Source organism: Lepisma saccharinum, chromosome 23 (genome assembly GCF_977018435.1).
Source record: "Lepisma saccharinum chromosome 23, izLepSacc3.1, whole genome shotgun sequence".
Classification (NCBI taxonomy): Eukaryota; Metazoa; Arthropoda; class Insecta; order Zygentoma; family Lepismatidae; genus Lepisma; species Lepisma saccharinum.
In genome coordinates this window covers 30,962,853-30,980,609 of record NC_139251.1, presented here as the reverse complement: position 1 = coordinate 30,980,609, position 17,757 = coordinate 30,962,853, and the positions used below count along the sequence as shown (strand labels likewise).

At 36.3% G+C, this 17,757-nt stretch overlaps 1 protein-coding gene across 5 annotated transcripts in view; it reads left to right on the top strand.

Moving 5' to 3' along the window:
- Window positions 1-17,757, top strand: part of LOC145977713 (uncharacterized) — a 64,925-nt gene that overhangs the window by 19,013 nt on the left and 28,155 nt on the right. For 4 of the 5 annotated variants that reach the window (XM_083109944.1, XM_083109947.1, XM_083109945.1 and 1 more), the window contains exons 2-4: window positions 2,686-9,979; window positions 11,939-12,130; window positions 17,249-17,418. In XM_083109944.1, coding sequence (XP_082966070.1) covers window positions 2,792-9,979; window positions 11,939-12,130; window positions 17,249-17,418 — 7,550 coding nt within the window. In that variant the 5' untranslated portion in view covers window positions 2,686-2,791. The remainder of the gene's footprint in view (window positions 1-2,685; window positions 9,980-11,938; window positions 12,131-17,248; window positions 17,419-17,757) is intronic. The other variant, XM_083109948.1, reaches the window with a different exon arrangement.

Here is a 17,757-nt window from a genome sequence, read left to right as displayed (position 1 = left end):
GGGGACTTTTCCTTCATATAAAGTAGCCTCTCATTGAATGGTTCAAGGTTGTGTGTTTTCAGTTTTGAACATTGCTTCCCGTGGCTATTCCCTGGCCAGGGTGATTGGTCACATGTTTTGTCAACATGCCACCAAAGGGTGTTGAAGGCAGGGAGATACTACGATTTGACAGACTTTGGGATGGCCATACATTGGAAAAGAATGAACCTTGAAAGTAATAGGGAAGAAATTATAAAAAATTAAAGGTTAAAAAAGTATTTTGCAACTGTAATGCTGTGGGCTACTGTTACATGCAATATTTTTTTACATTATTCATTAACTTGGTCGATTGTGCAAGCCACAGGGGCTTCGATTTTAAAGAAAGAAGAAAAAAAACTGCTACTTCCTTTAACCCTCCGTAACCCATGCACTGGGTGCCGCCTTTTTTAAAAATTTTGAATTATTTTCCTTACCAGCATGATAATGGTTGGGGAAGCACTAGGTAACCTATCTACACCAGCGATTCGCAAACTTTTTTTCTCATTGTACCCCTTAATCATAACTAAACGTGTAATGTACCCCCACCATAGGATTTCTCCGAATAGTGGGTTTTGGTTGAATTTTTTTGGCTGCCTGATTGGTGGGCCATTTTTGATATGTTCGAGGTGTGTACCTGCAAAATGGTAAACAAGAAACCCTACATATATTATTTTATTGTATGTTTCTAAGTTTACAATCTTTTTAATTAATTACAAAAATAAAAATTTGAAATATGTGTATGCTAAGAAGTATACATAAAAAAATTGAAAAAAAGTCAAGAACAAAAATTAGTTTGTAAACAAACTGTGATCACAATTTTGCAGTTTTTTATTGTAAATCCTCAGAGGTTCTAGTGAACAGTATGTGCCTGCATAGCTTGACACAGTTTCTTGATGTCTGGTTGTGCACTTGCACTTGTAACTTTCAAGCGGAGATTTGGCTCCAAATTTAGTCTATTATAGATTTCGAATGAAGATAAGTGTGTCAGTGACAAAATCAGCCTTATTTTCGTGTTGAGCATTAAAGCTATGAAGTCTGCTCTACACACCTGCAGCAAAAATGTCGATTGGGTATTCTCGACATTTCTCTTCCGAGCTGATCGCATACTCCCTTCAAGTCGTTAATGTACCCCTGGGGGTACGTGTACCACAGTTCCAGTACCACTGATCTACACTATTCCCACGAAAACATAGAGGTGTTCCTACCTTTTCTCTGACAGTCTTTCAGTTGTTTCCACACCTCTGAAGTGAACGGTCTTCCTTTCGCAGCAGTCAGTACAGTGGAAACGTTTCCTACCTTAAATCATAGCCCTCCCCCCACCCTCTGCTGTTACCTCACACAAGATATAGGGCAAATTGAACTCACTCATCATGTATTCATAGGAAAGGATGGAAATTGTATATATATTTTTTTATTAAGTTGGTCTGTGCTTCCCTTCACTCACCCCCATTGCAGTTAATTTTTTTCCTCACTGTTCACATACCCATCTTGTCTCAATAACTTTTAGTTCATTCTTTTAAAACCAAGACAATCTCAGATAAAATCTATAGTTAGTCGCTCTAATACAGATTTCTTAACACTTCATTTAACGTGACAGGATGTGTGCTGGGTAAAAAATACCCAGAAGAAAATTGCCTTTTAAGTCTGAATTTTAATTATTTCAAAGCATGTAGATGTGCCGCAGTAGCTCAGTCGTTAGGGTGTCTGAGTACCATGCAAGAAACCCGGGTTCAATCCCTGGCGATGGAGAACTGGGATTTTTTCCACCTGTTCAAGTGGCTCCGGTGTCTACCCAGCGTAAAGTAGGTACGTGGAGGAAACTCTGGGGGTAAAGGCAGCCAGGAGCATGGTGCTGATCACATCACCCCCACCTTTGGGGTGATCAAGAAAGTGTTGGGCCCTAACTCCACGCCCCCTATATGCCTTCATGGCATAGTGCAAAGCACGGGGGAGTACTTTACTTTTTTTACATGTAAATAATATAATATTCAGTGATTAACTTAATTTTATTAAGTTTGAATGTTTTTATTTCATTATGCAAAGATAAAGTTCAGAAAAAAATAGAAAAAGAAAGATTGTAAGAAGACAGTTTTCTGCCATAACGTAAGGTCACATGCTGGGCAAAAAAAAAAAAAAAAAAAATTACTTCATGAGTCTAATTTTTTTTAAAGCATGTAATTAGTAATCCTTCATTGATTAATGTAATTTTATTAATTTTGAACATTTGAATTGATAAAAACGAGAAAAAATAACATGTTGAAATACCAAACAAACATATGAGCGTGCGTTGGGTGAAATTTACTCGGGCAGTTTTTCCATGGCCCTGCAAGTGGAACTAACGAACTGACATCTGATTCAAGGTCCCATCACTTGGAATGGTTCATTCGAAAGGCACCGAGAAAGGTGGCCTCAGATAATAATTGGATAATAACTGGGTAATTTTTACCCATAAGTGTGTCCTTACAAGTTAAGAAAAAGTCAGAAACTCAGTGTTATAGACACACAGTTGGTTCATTGCATTTCTACTTCTGTGGTATTATTGAAAATATTTTTCAAAAAATAAAAAAAGAACTAAATCCAAAATGAGAGTGGCAGATAATTTTCACTGTAGAATGTACATCTAAGGTTTGGTATGTTGATTCTAATATCTTGAATTTTTGTTTTCAGTTGTTTTCACTCAAGGAAGGAAAATGTACATATCGTACGGAAGAAAATTCCTGCTGATGTGTTAAAGAGAATATATATTTTCTTGTGACAAGAGTAGTACAGAGCAATGAAGAAGAATAAAATATCTGTTCTTGCAAAGAAAATACAGAGGAAGAGTAAATCCTTAGCTGCAGATTGGAATGAACTGATCCAAGAATGCCAGACTGCAAAAGAGCGTTCTGTTAAAGGAAATGTAAAATACAGATTCACACCTTGGAAAGTTGAACCTCTACAACGTGAAGATGATGTAATAAATGCAGATGACTTTTCCACTCCATGGAAAAACCCGATAAAGAAAGAAGAAAAGTCGCTGGATGAATCTTTGATAAAATATATGGGTGATGAAGCTGATTTGGGAAGAAAGACACTAACCAAAGAGAAGAAGAAGAAAAAAAAGAAGCACAAACAACGTATACACTATGAAAGTAAAATGACATCACAGTGTGATTGTGATAATCCCGAGAAGGACACAAACATGTCAAGCATGCATAAGAGGAAGAAGAACGACACACAAGATATGCACTCTAAAGGTGAAATGTCATCACAGTGTGACAGTGGTAGTCTGGAACATAACACCATCCCCAGCACCTCAAGCATGCGTAAAAAGAAGAAAAAAAAGAGAGATAAAATGGAATATCAAGGTAGGCAGGACAATGAGAACATCTGCAGTGGAATTGACACAGAAGTACTTTCACTAAAAGGATGCCATTCTAAAGAGAGCAATTTCTTTGAGGAAGAAGGTGATGAATTTCAGGCAGGTGGTAAAAAGAAGAAGTACAATGAGAGAACAGAGGAGGCTGGAGACAGTAAGCTTAAGAAGAAGAAGAAGAAGAATAAACTGAAAAACAGCATGAATCAGATTAGTGATTTAAATGATTATAAGGAGGACTTGTTTCAAGATTATGATTTTCAATCAGGTGGTGAAAAGAAGAGTAAGTACACTGGGAAACCAAAGGAAATTGTAGGCATTAAGCGTAAGAAAAAGAAACTGAAAAACAACATGAATGAACATGAGATTAGTGACATCGATGATTATAAGGAGGACGTGTTTCAAGGTGATGATTTTCAATCTGGTAGTAAAAACAAGAGCATGTACACTGAGAAAGCAATGGATGTTGAAGAGAGTAAGCATAAGAAAAAGAAACTGAAAAACAACATAAATGGACATGAGATTAGTGATATTGATGATTATAAGGAGGACGTGTTTCAAGGTGATGATTTTCAATCGGGTAGTAAAAACAAGAGCATGTACACTGAGAAAGCAATGGATGATGAAGAGAGTAAGCATAAGAAAAAGAAACTGAAAAACAACATGAATGAACATGAGATTACTGATATTGATGATCATAAGGAGGACGTGTTTCAAGGTGATGATTTTCAATCGGGTAGTAAAAACAAGAGCATGTACACTGAGAAAGCAATGGATGTTGAAGGGAGTAAGCATAAGAAAAAGAAACTGAAAAACAACATAAATGGGCATGAGATTAGTGATATCGATGATTATAAGGAGGACGTGTTTCAAGATTATGATTTTCAATCAGGAGGTGAAAAGAAGAGCATGTACACTGAGAAACCAAAGGAAATTGTAGGCATTAAGCATAAGAAAAAGAAACTGAAAAACAACATAAATGGACATGAGATTAGTGACATCGATGATTATAAGGAGGACGTGTTTCAAGGTGATGATTTTCAATCTGGTAGTAAAAACAAGAGCATGTACACTGAGAAAGCAATGGATGTTGAAGAGAGTAAGCATAAGAAAAAGAAACTGAAAAACAACATAAATGGACATGAGATTAGTGATATTGATGATTATAAGGAGGACGTGTTTCAAGGTGATGATTTTCAATCGGGTAGTAAAAACAAGAGCATGTACACTGAGAAAGCAATGGATGATGAAGAGAGTAAGCATAAGAAAAAGAAACTGAAAAACAACATGAATGAACATGAGATTAGGGACATCGATGATTATAAGGAGGACGTGTTTCAAGGTGATGATTTTCAATCAGGTAGTAAAAACAAGAGCATGTACACTGAGAAAGCAATGGATGTTGATGAGAGTAAGCATAAGAAAAAGAAACTGAAAAACAACATGAATGAACATGAGATTAGTGATATCGATGATTATAAGGAGGACTTGTTTCAAGATTATGATTTTCAATCAGGTGGTGAAAAGAAGAGCATGTACACTGAGAAACCAAAGGAAATTGTAGGCATTAAGCATAAGAAAAAGAAACTGAAAAACAACATGAATGAACATGAGATTAATGATATTGATGATTATAAGGAGGACGTGTTTCAAGGTGATGATTTTCAATCGGGTAGTAAAAACAAGAGCATGTACACTGAGAAAGCAATGGATGTTGAAGAGAGTAAGCATAAGAAAAATAAACTGAAAAACAACATAAATGGGCATGAGATTAGTAATATCGATGATTATAAGGAGGACGTGTTTCAAGATTATGATTTTCAATCAGGAGGTGAAAAGAAGAGCATGTACACTGAGAAACCAAAGGAAATTGTAGGCATTAAGCATAAGAAAAAGAAACTGAAAAACAACATAAATGGACATGAGATTAGTGACATCGATGATTATAAGGAGGACGTGTTTCAAGATTATGATTTTCAATCAGGAGGTGAAAAGAAGAGCATGTACACTGAGAAACCAAAGGAAATTGTAGGCATTAAGCATAAGAAAAAGAAACTGAAAAACAACATAAATGGACATGAGATTAGTGACATCGATGATTATAAGGAGGACGTGTTTCAATGTGATGATTTTCAATCTGGTAGTAAAAACAAGAGCATGTACACTGAGAAAGCAATGGATGTTGAAGAGAGTAAGCATAAGAAAAAGAAACTGAAAAACAACATAAATGGACATGAGATTAGTGATATTGATGATTATAAGGAGGACGTGTTTCAAGGTGATGATTTTCAATCGGGTAGTAAAAACAAGAGCATGTACACTGAGAAAGCAATGGATGATGAAGAGAGTAAGCATAAGAAAAAGAAACTGAAAAACAACATGAATGAACATGAGATTAGGGACATCGATGATTATAAGGAGGACGTGTTTCAAGGTGATGATTTTCAATCAGGTAGTAAAAACAAGAGCATGTACACTGAGAAAGCAATGGATGTTGATGAGAGTAAGCATAAGAAAAAGAAACTGAAAAACAACATGAATGAACATGAGATTAGTGATATCGATGATTATAAGGAGGACTTGTTTCAAGATTATGATTTTCAATCAGGTGGTGAAAAGAAGAGCATGTACACTGAGAAACCAAAGGAAATTGTAGGCATTAAGCATAAGAAAAAGAAACTGAAAAACAACATGAATGAACATGAGATTAATGATATTGATGATTATAAGGAGGACGTGTTTCAAGGTGATGATTTTCAATCGGGTAGTAAAAACAAGAGCATGTACACTGAGAAAGCAATGGATGTTGAAGAGAGTAAGCATAAGAAAAATAAACTGAAAAACAACATAAATGGGCATGAGATTAGTAATATCGATGATTATAAGGAGGACGTGTTTCAAGATTATGATTTTCAATCAGGAGGTGAAAAGAAGAGCATGTACACTGAGAAACCAAAGGAAATTGTAGGCATTAAGCATAAGAAAAAGAAACTGAAAAACAACATAAATGGACATGAGATTAGTGACATCGATGATTATAAGGAGGACGTGTTTCAAGGTGATGATTTTCAATCTGGTAGTAAAAACAAGAGCATGTACACTGAGAAAGTAATGGATGTTGAAGAGAGTAAGCATAAGAAAAAGAAACTGAAAAACAACATAAATGGGCATGAGATTAGTGATATTGATGATTATAAGGAGGACGTGTTTCAAGATTATGATTTTCAATCAGGTGGTGAAAAGAAGAGCATGTACACTGAGAAACCAAAGGAAATTGTAGGCATTAAGCATAAGAAAAAGAAACTGAAAAACAACATAAATGGACATGAGATTAGTGATATTGATGATTATAAGGAGGACGTGTTTCAAGATGAGGATTTTCAATCTGGTAGTAAAAAGAAGAGTAAGTACACTGAGAAAGCAATGGATGTTGAAGAGAGTAAGCATAAGAAAAAGAAACTGAAAAACAACATAAATGGGCATGAGATTAGTGATATTGATGATTATAAGGAGGACGTGTTTCAAGATTATGATTTTCAATCAGGTGGTGAAAAGAAGAGCATGTACACTGAGAAACCAAAGGAAATTGTAGGCATTAAGCATAAGAAAAAGAAACTGAAAAACAACATAAATGGACATGAGATTAGTGATATCGATGATTATAAGGAGGACGTGTTTCAAGATGAGGATTTTCAATCTGGTAGTAAAAAGAAGAGTAAGTACACTGAGAAAACAATGGAAGTTGGAGATAGTAAACATGAGAAGAAGAAAGCTGTCAGTTCTAATTACAGCCTAGAATTGCCTATTTCTGTCAGAAATGTTTTTTCAGATGCAGAGGAAAACCGTGAGATGAATTTGCTAACATATTCCCAAAAAACTGATTTGAGTGTTGTGGGCATGGATTTCAACTGTCTTTCTCCCGATGCATATCAATGCAACAGAGCATCATATCTCTCAGATTTACCTCTGCCAACAGGTTGTTGTGATGTATTAAATTTGCCATCAGGCTCAAGCAATTCTAGTGGCAACTTCATTCATACACTGTCAAGGGAGAATTTTAAGACACATTCAACTCCTGAAAGTGGAGAAAGCAAGAGTTCTGTTTCTTCTCAAACAGGAGGGGCTGCAGATTATTTGAAGAATAGAGGCAAGAAAAAAATGAAAGGGAAGAAAAGAAATGCAGGAATGATAAATAACTCATCGTCTATGTCCACAGAGAGGTCATCAGTTAGTGTTTCTGATAATTCAGAGCATTTTAACATTTCTGAGGAACCTATTTCTTCACAGAAATCTGATACTTCGGGGAAGAAGGTTTGTAATAAAGCAGAAATATCCAACACTGACGATCCTTTACCACAGATAAGTGTTGCATCTAGTAATAAAGGAGTAAATAGAGACATGCAAAAGAACTTACAAAATCAAAATTCGGAAGAGTTGTGCGGGTCACCAATGTGGAATTTGAATGAAACAAATGCTTCCCCAGTAACAGGAATTACAAACAATTCAATGCAAGGCAATTATGACTGCATTTTTCTGGATTCACACTCCCATGCTAGTTCAGGGAATATGGACAGTAGTGACACTGAGTCAGATGAAAGTATTACATCACTCCAATTACGTAAGTTAGCTCATTCTCGAAAGAAGCAGTTATTCACAACTACAAGTGACACATATGATAGCGACTCTTCAGATATCAGTATTACATCCTCACGGAAATCACTCAGCAGGAAGCCATCAAAACGTAATGAAAGTATCAGTCATGCTAAACCGAGAAATTCAGAAAGAGTTATTTATTCATCTCAGTACCCCCTTACTGAGGAACTTTATGTGGATGAAAGTTCAATGTCAGAGGACTCAGAAGTACTAGACATTCAAAGTTTTTGCAGCACATGTGATTCATGTATGCCAGCCTATGGTGATTCAAGTGATTGTCATCTTTCCTCCGACATGGAAGATGGTGATAACTTGGTACTGAGGAGCGATGATTGCACTGTTATAAAGTCAGATGGGCCTGATGATAGTATGGTATCACATGAAAGCCACAATAATCCAGATGATTCTTTGAGGATGCAGCTGCCTGCATATGATGTGCAAGGCAAATCACAGAATTTGAACAAGTGCACGAGAGAATCGTCGAATTGTCTCGATAGTAACAGTAGTATTGCCAACAGATTGGTGGATGGTGCTGAAAATACACGAAACACACCTTCTCAAGATAGAAGTAGGACAATGCAAAATGATTCAGAAGCTCTACTTGAACCTTCATGTAAGTCAAGCAATTCTGTGTCCAACAGCAACAGCTGTGTGAAGGTGGAGCCAAACCTAGGTGTTACCCCAGAAATTCCTGATGCTATATCAGAGAAAAGTGCTCTGTCACCACAAATGCGAAAGAAATGGAGTTCATATTTGACAAAGCAGCATACATCCGACAGTTTTGTAAGTTTTCCCGACAGCGCTCTTGCTTCTACATCAAATGTGGACACGTTCGATAAGAAACCATCAGAATATGTTGATATGGTTAACACTATAAAATATGATTTTGACTATGATAAATCACTGGCAAATATTAGTGATACTGATATGAGGTCTGAAGAAGCTGGTAGTTCATACCATTGGCCTGATAAAACAATCCTGAAGTCAGAGGCTGGAAATTTGAAGAGTTCTTACATCAAAATTCCAGCCAGTCCTTCATTTGAGTCAAAATTGGGCATACTGAATGAATCCAAAATATCGCCAGTCACTAGAGATACAGACAGTTTGATCTCTATCCGTAATAATGATATTGTGAAGTCAAAGGAGAGCCCTGATACCATGTCAAGAAAATGGTCTGTAACACAACAAGAACATACAATGGTCAGTCCTTGTAAGAGACAATTGTTTACCTTGCAAGAAAAGTTGAGTAAACCAGTTGATGAATTCCTTGATAGAGTTAATATTAAAGAAACACGTGACTTGGAGTTTGAAGAAAGACAAGAAAATCATAATTCTGTTATGCAATCAAAAGACACACACGTTGAAGATGGCGAAGAAAGTAATGATAGTACTAGTTATATTGTTCCTTCCGTGCCAGAGAAGTGTTTAAAGACTGTTAAAGTTATTATATCACCAATAAAATGTGGGCTTAAACATAAGAGACATACCTCGAAACTAATTGGGGCTTCAGAAGAAAATAGTGAGGCAGGAAGTTCAGTTAGTAATAATGTAATGCAAGTATGTGATAACAGTAATAGTGCATGTGTAAATGAAGCTGTTCCTTCATTGCAATGTGAAAACCCAAGAAGGCGTAGTGCAAGACTCTACAAGAAATCACTCAGCAGTAAGGAAAATTCGCCAAACATTTCTCTGCATAGTAGAAGTGTGTCAAACCATGACTCTGATGAAAACGAGCTTTCATCGTTATCCAATGCAAGGCAGAAACTAATGGAAAGAATTCAAATGATCATTGGCAACACTTCAGGAGTCACAAACTCAAAGAAAACAAGAGGTGTGATAGATCCAGGCTGTCAGAATGAGTGTATATCATCCGATGAAGAACTTGTGGATTTCGATGAAGATCTCATTTCTGAAATTAGGAAACTTTTGGATGCTAATGCCTGCAAACTTCAGGTGAGTTGAACATTATTTGATTAGTGGTAGTAAGTTGAAGTGATGTTCTGAACCCAAGTAATGCGCACAAAAATTCTTCTTAAAAGTTTGCATAACCACTGTTGTATATTGCCAAATAATACCATGAATTTTATTTTGTTAGTGTTTTGTTTCCTTATTAAGCTTTTAGTAGAGTGAGGTTTGCAAAGTATCCTTGATTTCCTATCATAATTTTTCTATCTTTTCACTAACTCTGTTATTATTATTAACTGCTGATCTAGTGTATACAAAACTTTTAACCCCTCCAAAGTTATGAATATCAATTTTTATATCTTGTATATGGTTTCTTCCTTTCCTTGTTGTCATTTTCACATATTTTGTTTTACTTTCATTGATTTTCCATCCCATTTTCTTACCTTCTTGAATCAGATTCATGCCTGTTTCTTTTAGGCTATTCATATTTTGTGCCTAATATGTCATCAGCATAGGCACAAACATGTTTAGTTTTGTAGGCAATATTATCCTTCTCTTCCAAGTGTTCAAAAGATCTCTGCAGAGCAAGATTAAATAAAGTAGGTGAGAATGGATCTCTTTGACTTACAGCTCTGTTTTTTTGGAATGGTTCTCTGACCCATTCCCCTTATTAGTAGTGGAGCACACGTGTTATTGATGGTCATTTTAATGAGGTTTACTATCTTCACTGAAATTCTTTGTTTTTCAAGTAATTAATTAGTTTTTGTTTGTATATGCTATCAAGTGTTTGTTTAGAATCCACATATAGCACAAGTAAATCTTGAAAAAAACTCATGAAATCTGTCCACTGCCTGTCGTACAATAAATATATTTGGTCTGATGTTCCATGGTCTTTTCTAAATATGTGATGTTATTTTTAACTATGATTTTACATTAGTATTTATGCTAAAATTCCATGTGGTTTACAGTAGCAATTGATACATACAAAAAACAAATTTATTATTTGTAGACTTCAAAGTATTGTATCTGCACCACAGCAGATACAGTAAGTCAACTTCAATGGTGAGGATATAATACAGGCAATGGAAGCCTTGCTTGATTATTACAATATTATTTAATGTAGTCAATGATTTTGCCTGATGTAGTTTCCTTCCCACTCAATTTTAGTTGTTGAAACTAATGCATGGGAAGGCATGACATAGTAAAGGGTGAATTCTCTGCAGAAGTAAGGGTTTCAAGTTTAGCTGAGAAGCTCAAATTGTAAAACCAAACTACGAATGTCTGATAATGTGAGTGTGTGCGCTTCTGAAATGTGACCTAAAAACAGTGCTTAAATGCTCTCAATAACTGTAAATTATTATTCAAATGCATGGTTGTTCTAAATCCCATGCATATAAACTCTAAAGTAATTACAAAGTTTCATGGGTTGTAAAATGTGTCAGTAATGTCAACGCTCAGGAGTTAAAACAAAAGACAATTTCCACAGCATTAGTGAGAATTGAAATTTTCAGAAAAGCAGAATGTTACCAGCTTCTTCCATCTCATGATACTTATAGTGAGATGCTATACACTGTTTTGAATGAAACGTGGAGGTGAATAATGCAGTGATACACTCTTCTGAGGTCTTCAAACATCTTCAAAAGTGAAGAACCATGTCCTATCAAACTTGAAATGCTATATTTTTATTAATGTGAATATCTATTTTTCGAACATTGTTGGTTTCTGTTGTAATAAAGTATGATTCCATAGCTTGCTATTCTGTCTTCAAGCCAGTTCCTTTGTTTAACGCTTAAAAATTTAGAGAGCAACATTCATTTCACTTTACTGATAGTTTCAGCGTGTATCTTAGACCACATGACCATGGTGGGGGAGTATAGTTCTAATTAGTGGGTGAATGTATTATCATGATTTTTTCTCCCCTTTTTCTTCTTTTGGAGAAAAAATGTAAACATTACTACTCCAGTTATGGATTTTAGAAACTTAATTCATTTTCTGTGATATTTTCAGAACATAGATCATCTTTCCATTGATATTACTTGGAAGTGCCCACTTGCGCACACAATTTACACAAGCTTAATACATTTGTTAGAAGCGAAACACAGACAGAAGCTTTTGAAGAACCATATCAAAGTATCTGAAGAGCCCTTTTCAGGAAAAGAAGATCAGGTGATTATGAAGAACTGGAGAAAGTTTTGTCGTGTAAGTAGCTGAATTTGCCATGGACAGACTTTGTACCCAATGACTTATAAGAATACAAAGAAGCTATTTTTAAGATTGTAGTTTAGTAATGAAACCTCAAAGACGAAAAAAGTTACCAAAACTGTGTTTATGATGATTTTTCACTTTATTCTGGCTTTTAGAGATGGCATATGGTTGCCAAAACTTGCTTTAATTTGATATTAAACTTGTACTTTCTAAATATAATGTGAGTAATTTAAATAAGTTTGTGCTTCGTCAAATGAAAAGCATGGTAGCAAATTAATATGCTCTCAAGTTGCTGAGAGGTAGTGGCAGTTTTCACCAAAATGAATAGAAATCTTATATTAAGTTATTGTGTTATTAAATTTGAATTTGATTTTTTGGTGGTTTGCCAATTGCGGCTAACCTATTTCAGTTTCAATGTCAGTAAAGAGTTTAGAGGTTCATAATGTCATATTTTGGCACTGACACCCAGCCCTGATTAGCCTGTTAGAGCATAAAATGAATTTAAAGCAAACTTACATGTGTTTGTGATTATTGTATAAAATTGAAGCAAATGTTAGTATTAACCTTTTGCATCCCGAGCGTCTCGATCGAGATCCTACATGGAACCCCTTGCATCCCAAGCATCTTGATAGAGATCCTCTTGCATGCTTGTAGTTTTTACGTTATAAATGTTGCTATTTTTTGGCTGGATTTGCGATTTTCTTCTTTTACGTTATTGTTAACACACATATTAAACAATTATGACTCTTGCACGTCTTGGTGTCTAGCAAGAAAACCTTGAAAATGTTATTTTTTTGTGCGGCTTCCTCACAAAGGAAAAATAATTCTGACAAACAAAGGCTGGATTTGTTAACAATTCTTTTCTTCCACCACTGGAAACTAGACTGGTGAAAAGTTTGCTTTTCAGTACCCAAGGTCACAAGGAATTTTCCCCGTGTCGCCACAAGGAGGGGGAGAGGAGAGGGGTTGCGAAAAACTGCGCTATTACAAAGAAAAGTTCGAAAGCAAGACGAAAACAGGTCTTTGTTGCCAAGCACATGTTTTTCAAGTTGCTGCAATGTGACCTGCATTGTCTAAAAATAGAAAGGTGCCGCAGATGCAACATCCTGTATCTCAGCAGTGGTGGTTTCGTGTTTGCATCAGTTGGCTTGTTTTGTGTGAAGTTTGTTATACGACCTCATCAATTAGCTTGTGAGTGTGTGTGTTTGTGGGAACAAGCTGTTCAAGTGCCATTAGTGCTAATAGTGCCTGCATTGTTTCCAAGAGGCTTATAGTCCACCATGGCTTCTCCAAGTGATCTCCGTTCAGATGAAATTCGAGATGAGCTTGAGGCAATGGACACGGACTCCGAGTGGGAAGAACAACAACTTGACATTCCCTCTGACATATCATCAGAATCTGATTCTGATGATATGTCACAAAGACGTGACACATGTTTGTTCCCCCTCCCCTCCTGCATATCCTGTTTACTGGCAACCCCCACCCCAAACTGGAAGGACCGCTCCCTACCTGCAACCTTTCCTAGACTCCCTCCATATATACGCCAAATGTACATACATTTTATATAGTCCGAATCTATGGTTCATTCCGAGTAAAACGATATATCAATTGTGTGTCTAAGGCAATTGGCGTCCGATCTACAGTCATTTTTATAAAACTCGCCATTTTGCTGAAAATCAGCTCGGGCAGCAAGGGGATTACATGCGAAAGAGGCTCGGGTGGCTAAAGGTTAAACTACTTGATGTTTCAGAAAATTAAAAACTTTACTATTTGTAATATGCATGTAGAACTACATGCATATCTACCCCACTGCAAGCTGTGAAATGAGCATACCTGGGTATCAAGTGGATTTAGAAACTAACACTAAAGCCTGTAAAGGTACTATCTTTTTCTGTAAACTTGAAATAAAAGAGAAAAAAAATATATAATTTAAAAATTCAGATGCCAGGTGAAAATTTTCAGGAACCATGGCATCTGAGCACCCTGTATTTTTCTATTCCTGATTTGTGTCATTAGTAGTATGACAACAAATTAACAGAATTGTACCCTCAGTCACGTAAATGCAGAGCCATGAAATTAATATACATACAGTTTTCCACATAACCGAATCATTGGTGGCCGTCACATCAGGTTTTGTAGCTCCCATCAGAGGTTAACTCAGGACTGTTTTCCGTAATGTGAAAGTGCCAACCTTTGGCTCATTCCAAAGGCCCAAAAAGCAGGCTTGAAGTAGTCTTGTAAAGTGATGTCAGTTAGTGCAGTTTGAAAGTGCCAATTAAGTGAGCAACAGAGCTGGCAGCATTGCTAATTTGTTTACTACATTTATGGTTGTGCAATTATGTCTATTGTTTCTACATGACACATAAATTATGTGTAAAAAACACATAAAACAAAAATTAAAAGCGAACATGGTTTTGCGTTGGTTGTTGTTGCCAGTGGTAAAAAACCAAGAAAGCTTTAAAAAACTTTCCTTCCAAATTTGTATGTGCTCTTGTGTTGGAATTTTACAAACTGCCACATTCACATCATAATTAGCCTATGCGTACAATACGCATGAAAAAAGAATTTGAAGCTGTTACTAAAATTCTTGAAATCCAATCCAAATAAATTATTGATAGTCATTATGTTACGTTATAATTACAAGTACTAATGCAAGACGACGTATATACCAACAGGTTTCTCAATTAAAAAAATATGTGAAAGAACAGTTCTATTTTTAAAAAATCTCTTGGGGAGGGTGTGAGGTGGCTGTGCAAACAATCTTCAGATAATAATGTTTTGTGTTGAAATATGAAAGAAAATTAAATTTTAAAATGCAAAATTATCAAAGTAGTTTCTATATTACTAATTTGCAAGAGAAAATTAGTTTTTTACATCTTCGTAAGAATCTGGATTTCTAAGCAAAATAAATTACTAAGCCGCGCGTTAAGCTAACTTTGAAGCAGGTTTTATCTACCAATCCGCACAAAAACTGAGCTCAGAATCTTCCGTGACAGTGTTGCCAACTGCACAATACATCAAAGCCTGCATGCATGTCAAGTGGAATGTATTTTTGCTTCTTTTTGCCTCCTGAAACATAAAGTTTTTAAGTTCTTTCTGCGCATAGATTATGCACTAAATGTGTCATACTTAATATAAATCGCAAAATATCTTCGAAACATGAGAGCATGTGTGTATATTTAGAGCAAAAAAATCAAAGGGGTAAACAACGATAGGCCCCTCTTGAATTAAATGACAAATTATTGTTTTTGGGTTAGAAATAAAATAAATTTATGAAAAACTTGGTTGCTTCGTTCGCAATACATGCATTACTATAAGACACATGCACTTCAACTTATACCACCAAAAAGAGCATGATTTGTTATTGGTGATATATACAATGGAGTGCATTGTCTGCTGCTATTACTCCGTTTGGTTTCAATTTATGAATCACTTCACTAAACCAGGATTCAAATCTTGGTCTGTCCATTTCTTGCTGATAATCACCCTTTCCTTTCTTTGCATGGAACAGTAAACATGCACCTTCAACAAAGCCTTCATTGCTGTCTCTTTTATCAGTTGCTTCAGCCCTGGTGGTGGTTTTGCAAGCTGGTATCCTTCCACGCTTGATTCAATGTACCCCTCCCCCTGAGTTGACGCATGTCACGTCCAAATAATAAACATGTTTCTTCTCACAGGGATATATTTTATTACCGCGGAGATGATTTTGTCATCAAACAACAAACAATCGTTTCCTCTTTCTAAACTCAAAACTGCAAATCATTCAATACCTGTGATACTGTTCATGCGCACATTGATGGTAAATCACCTCGCGCCCTTTTTTATTTTGATCTTGTGGCCGTAAGGAGGAATATGCATTTAAAACAACTTGATTGACTTTGAAGAGCTTTTCCCTTCGGATGATGTCCAAAATAACACTCGGGTGAAACCACATGCTGAACAGGAGACCTTGATTCAGCCATTGTTGCTGCTGTATAGCACAATTATGAGTCGGATAAAGATAGGGTTAAAATAGTGGGATGTGCAACACTGGTATCACAGATTCCACATGCTGTGCAACATATTCAGTCTCACTCTTGAGCTTCAGCGATTCTTCAGCGCAGTAGACATTCCAGTTGGCGAATCTGCAAATCCAAGTTCGTCTGCACAGTGATTGCAACTGATCAAGTTCATACCTGCTAATGGATGTATTATTTTGTCTGTATTTTACCTGTTTTCTTGCAAGGATGCAGTTATGTCGGAATAGAACCCTTCTCAGCAGAACTATATTCTGCGTGCACGATTGGATCTACATATGCAAAAACTTGCTGCAAAGTTAATTTGACACACAGCTTAGTAAATTATGCATAATTTACATAAGAAATGTAACTAGTATATTACCTTGTCAACCCTGACTACACCCATATGCTTATTTGAAATCATGGAAGTTGAAAGTGAGTCACATTTTGGTTGTAGTTTTCCTACTGTGTGGAAATGTAAGTATAAGAAGTTTTTTTAAATGCTGAGTGATGGCAATGCAAGAACAACAATTTGTTTTAGCATAGTTGTAATCCATGTTGCAGAATCTGTAGTAACTGTGAAGAGATTTTTTTTTTTTTCATATTTCTGTTATTAATAATGGGTTATTCCACGTCAGATCGACCAGGGCCTTCACGCCATGGTTATTTGATTTGGATGGAATTTGGCATGAAGGATCAATCATGTCTGGAAGGCTTGTCCCGCTTGTGTTTGTGACGGTGGTAGTTCACATGGGCCTTTCACTTTCCGCTGTAACAGAGTGGGCGTAGTACTTCCTTCTTTTGCCACACATCGGGATTTTGACGCTGCCGGTTCCCGGTTTTGTTGTCTGCATCCATGGGAATACGTTTGTTTTTGTCCGCATGTGCAGGCTGCTTTTTTTACAGCACTTAAGGTCCATGCTTGGTTTTATGTCGAGCAGGGAGAATGGGTTGGGTGGGTATGCATATTTCTGATGCAGAAAGCCAGGTTTACTTGAGGACCCCGGGATTGGTGTTGAGGTCGCCAGGAGTGCTCACAATTGCATAGGTTTCGATGATACAATGTAACTTTTAATGTTTGTTACAATATGCTCTTTCTGTTTTGACTTTCCAGGAATATGATGTATCAGACCCGTCTCCATTTGTGGACTTGTACAGAAGTGGCCTTGATCTTAAGCAAAGAACGAAGTTTATACAGTACATTGGAAGGACCCTAGATAACAGAACGTTGCACTATATATACAGGAGGTTTCAATATCTGATGGATAAACATGTAGACACCCTGTGAGTATTCTAGTCAAACTCCTGGATCTTGTAACTCTTATCTTGCGGAACACACAAGTGGAACAAATTCACCACGATTTGCATACAAATCATTATTTAGCAATAACATTTTGTGTGTTTATAATTTTTATTTCCATGTGGAAGTATTCCAAATACAGTTAACTCTCGATTCAACGACCTTTCACAGTTCCCGGGAAAAGGGTCGTTATTTCGAAGGGGTCGTTATTGGAATTTGCACCAATTTTCAGCTTAAAGGGAGCTCAAACGGACACAAAGATGCCTAGGAGATGGTAACACCATTTATCCTGGTAGTTATACAACCTGTTATGCACAGGATGC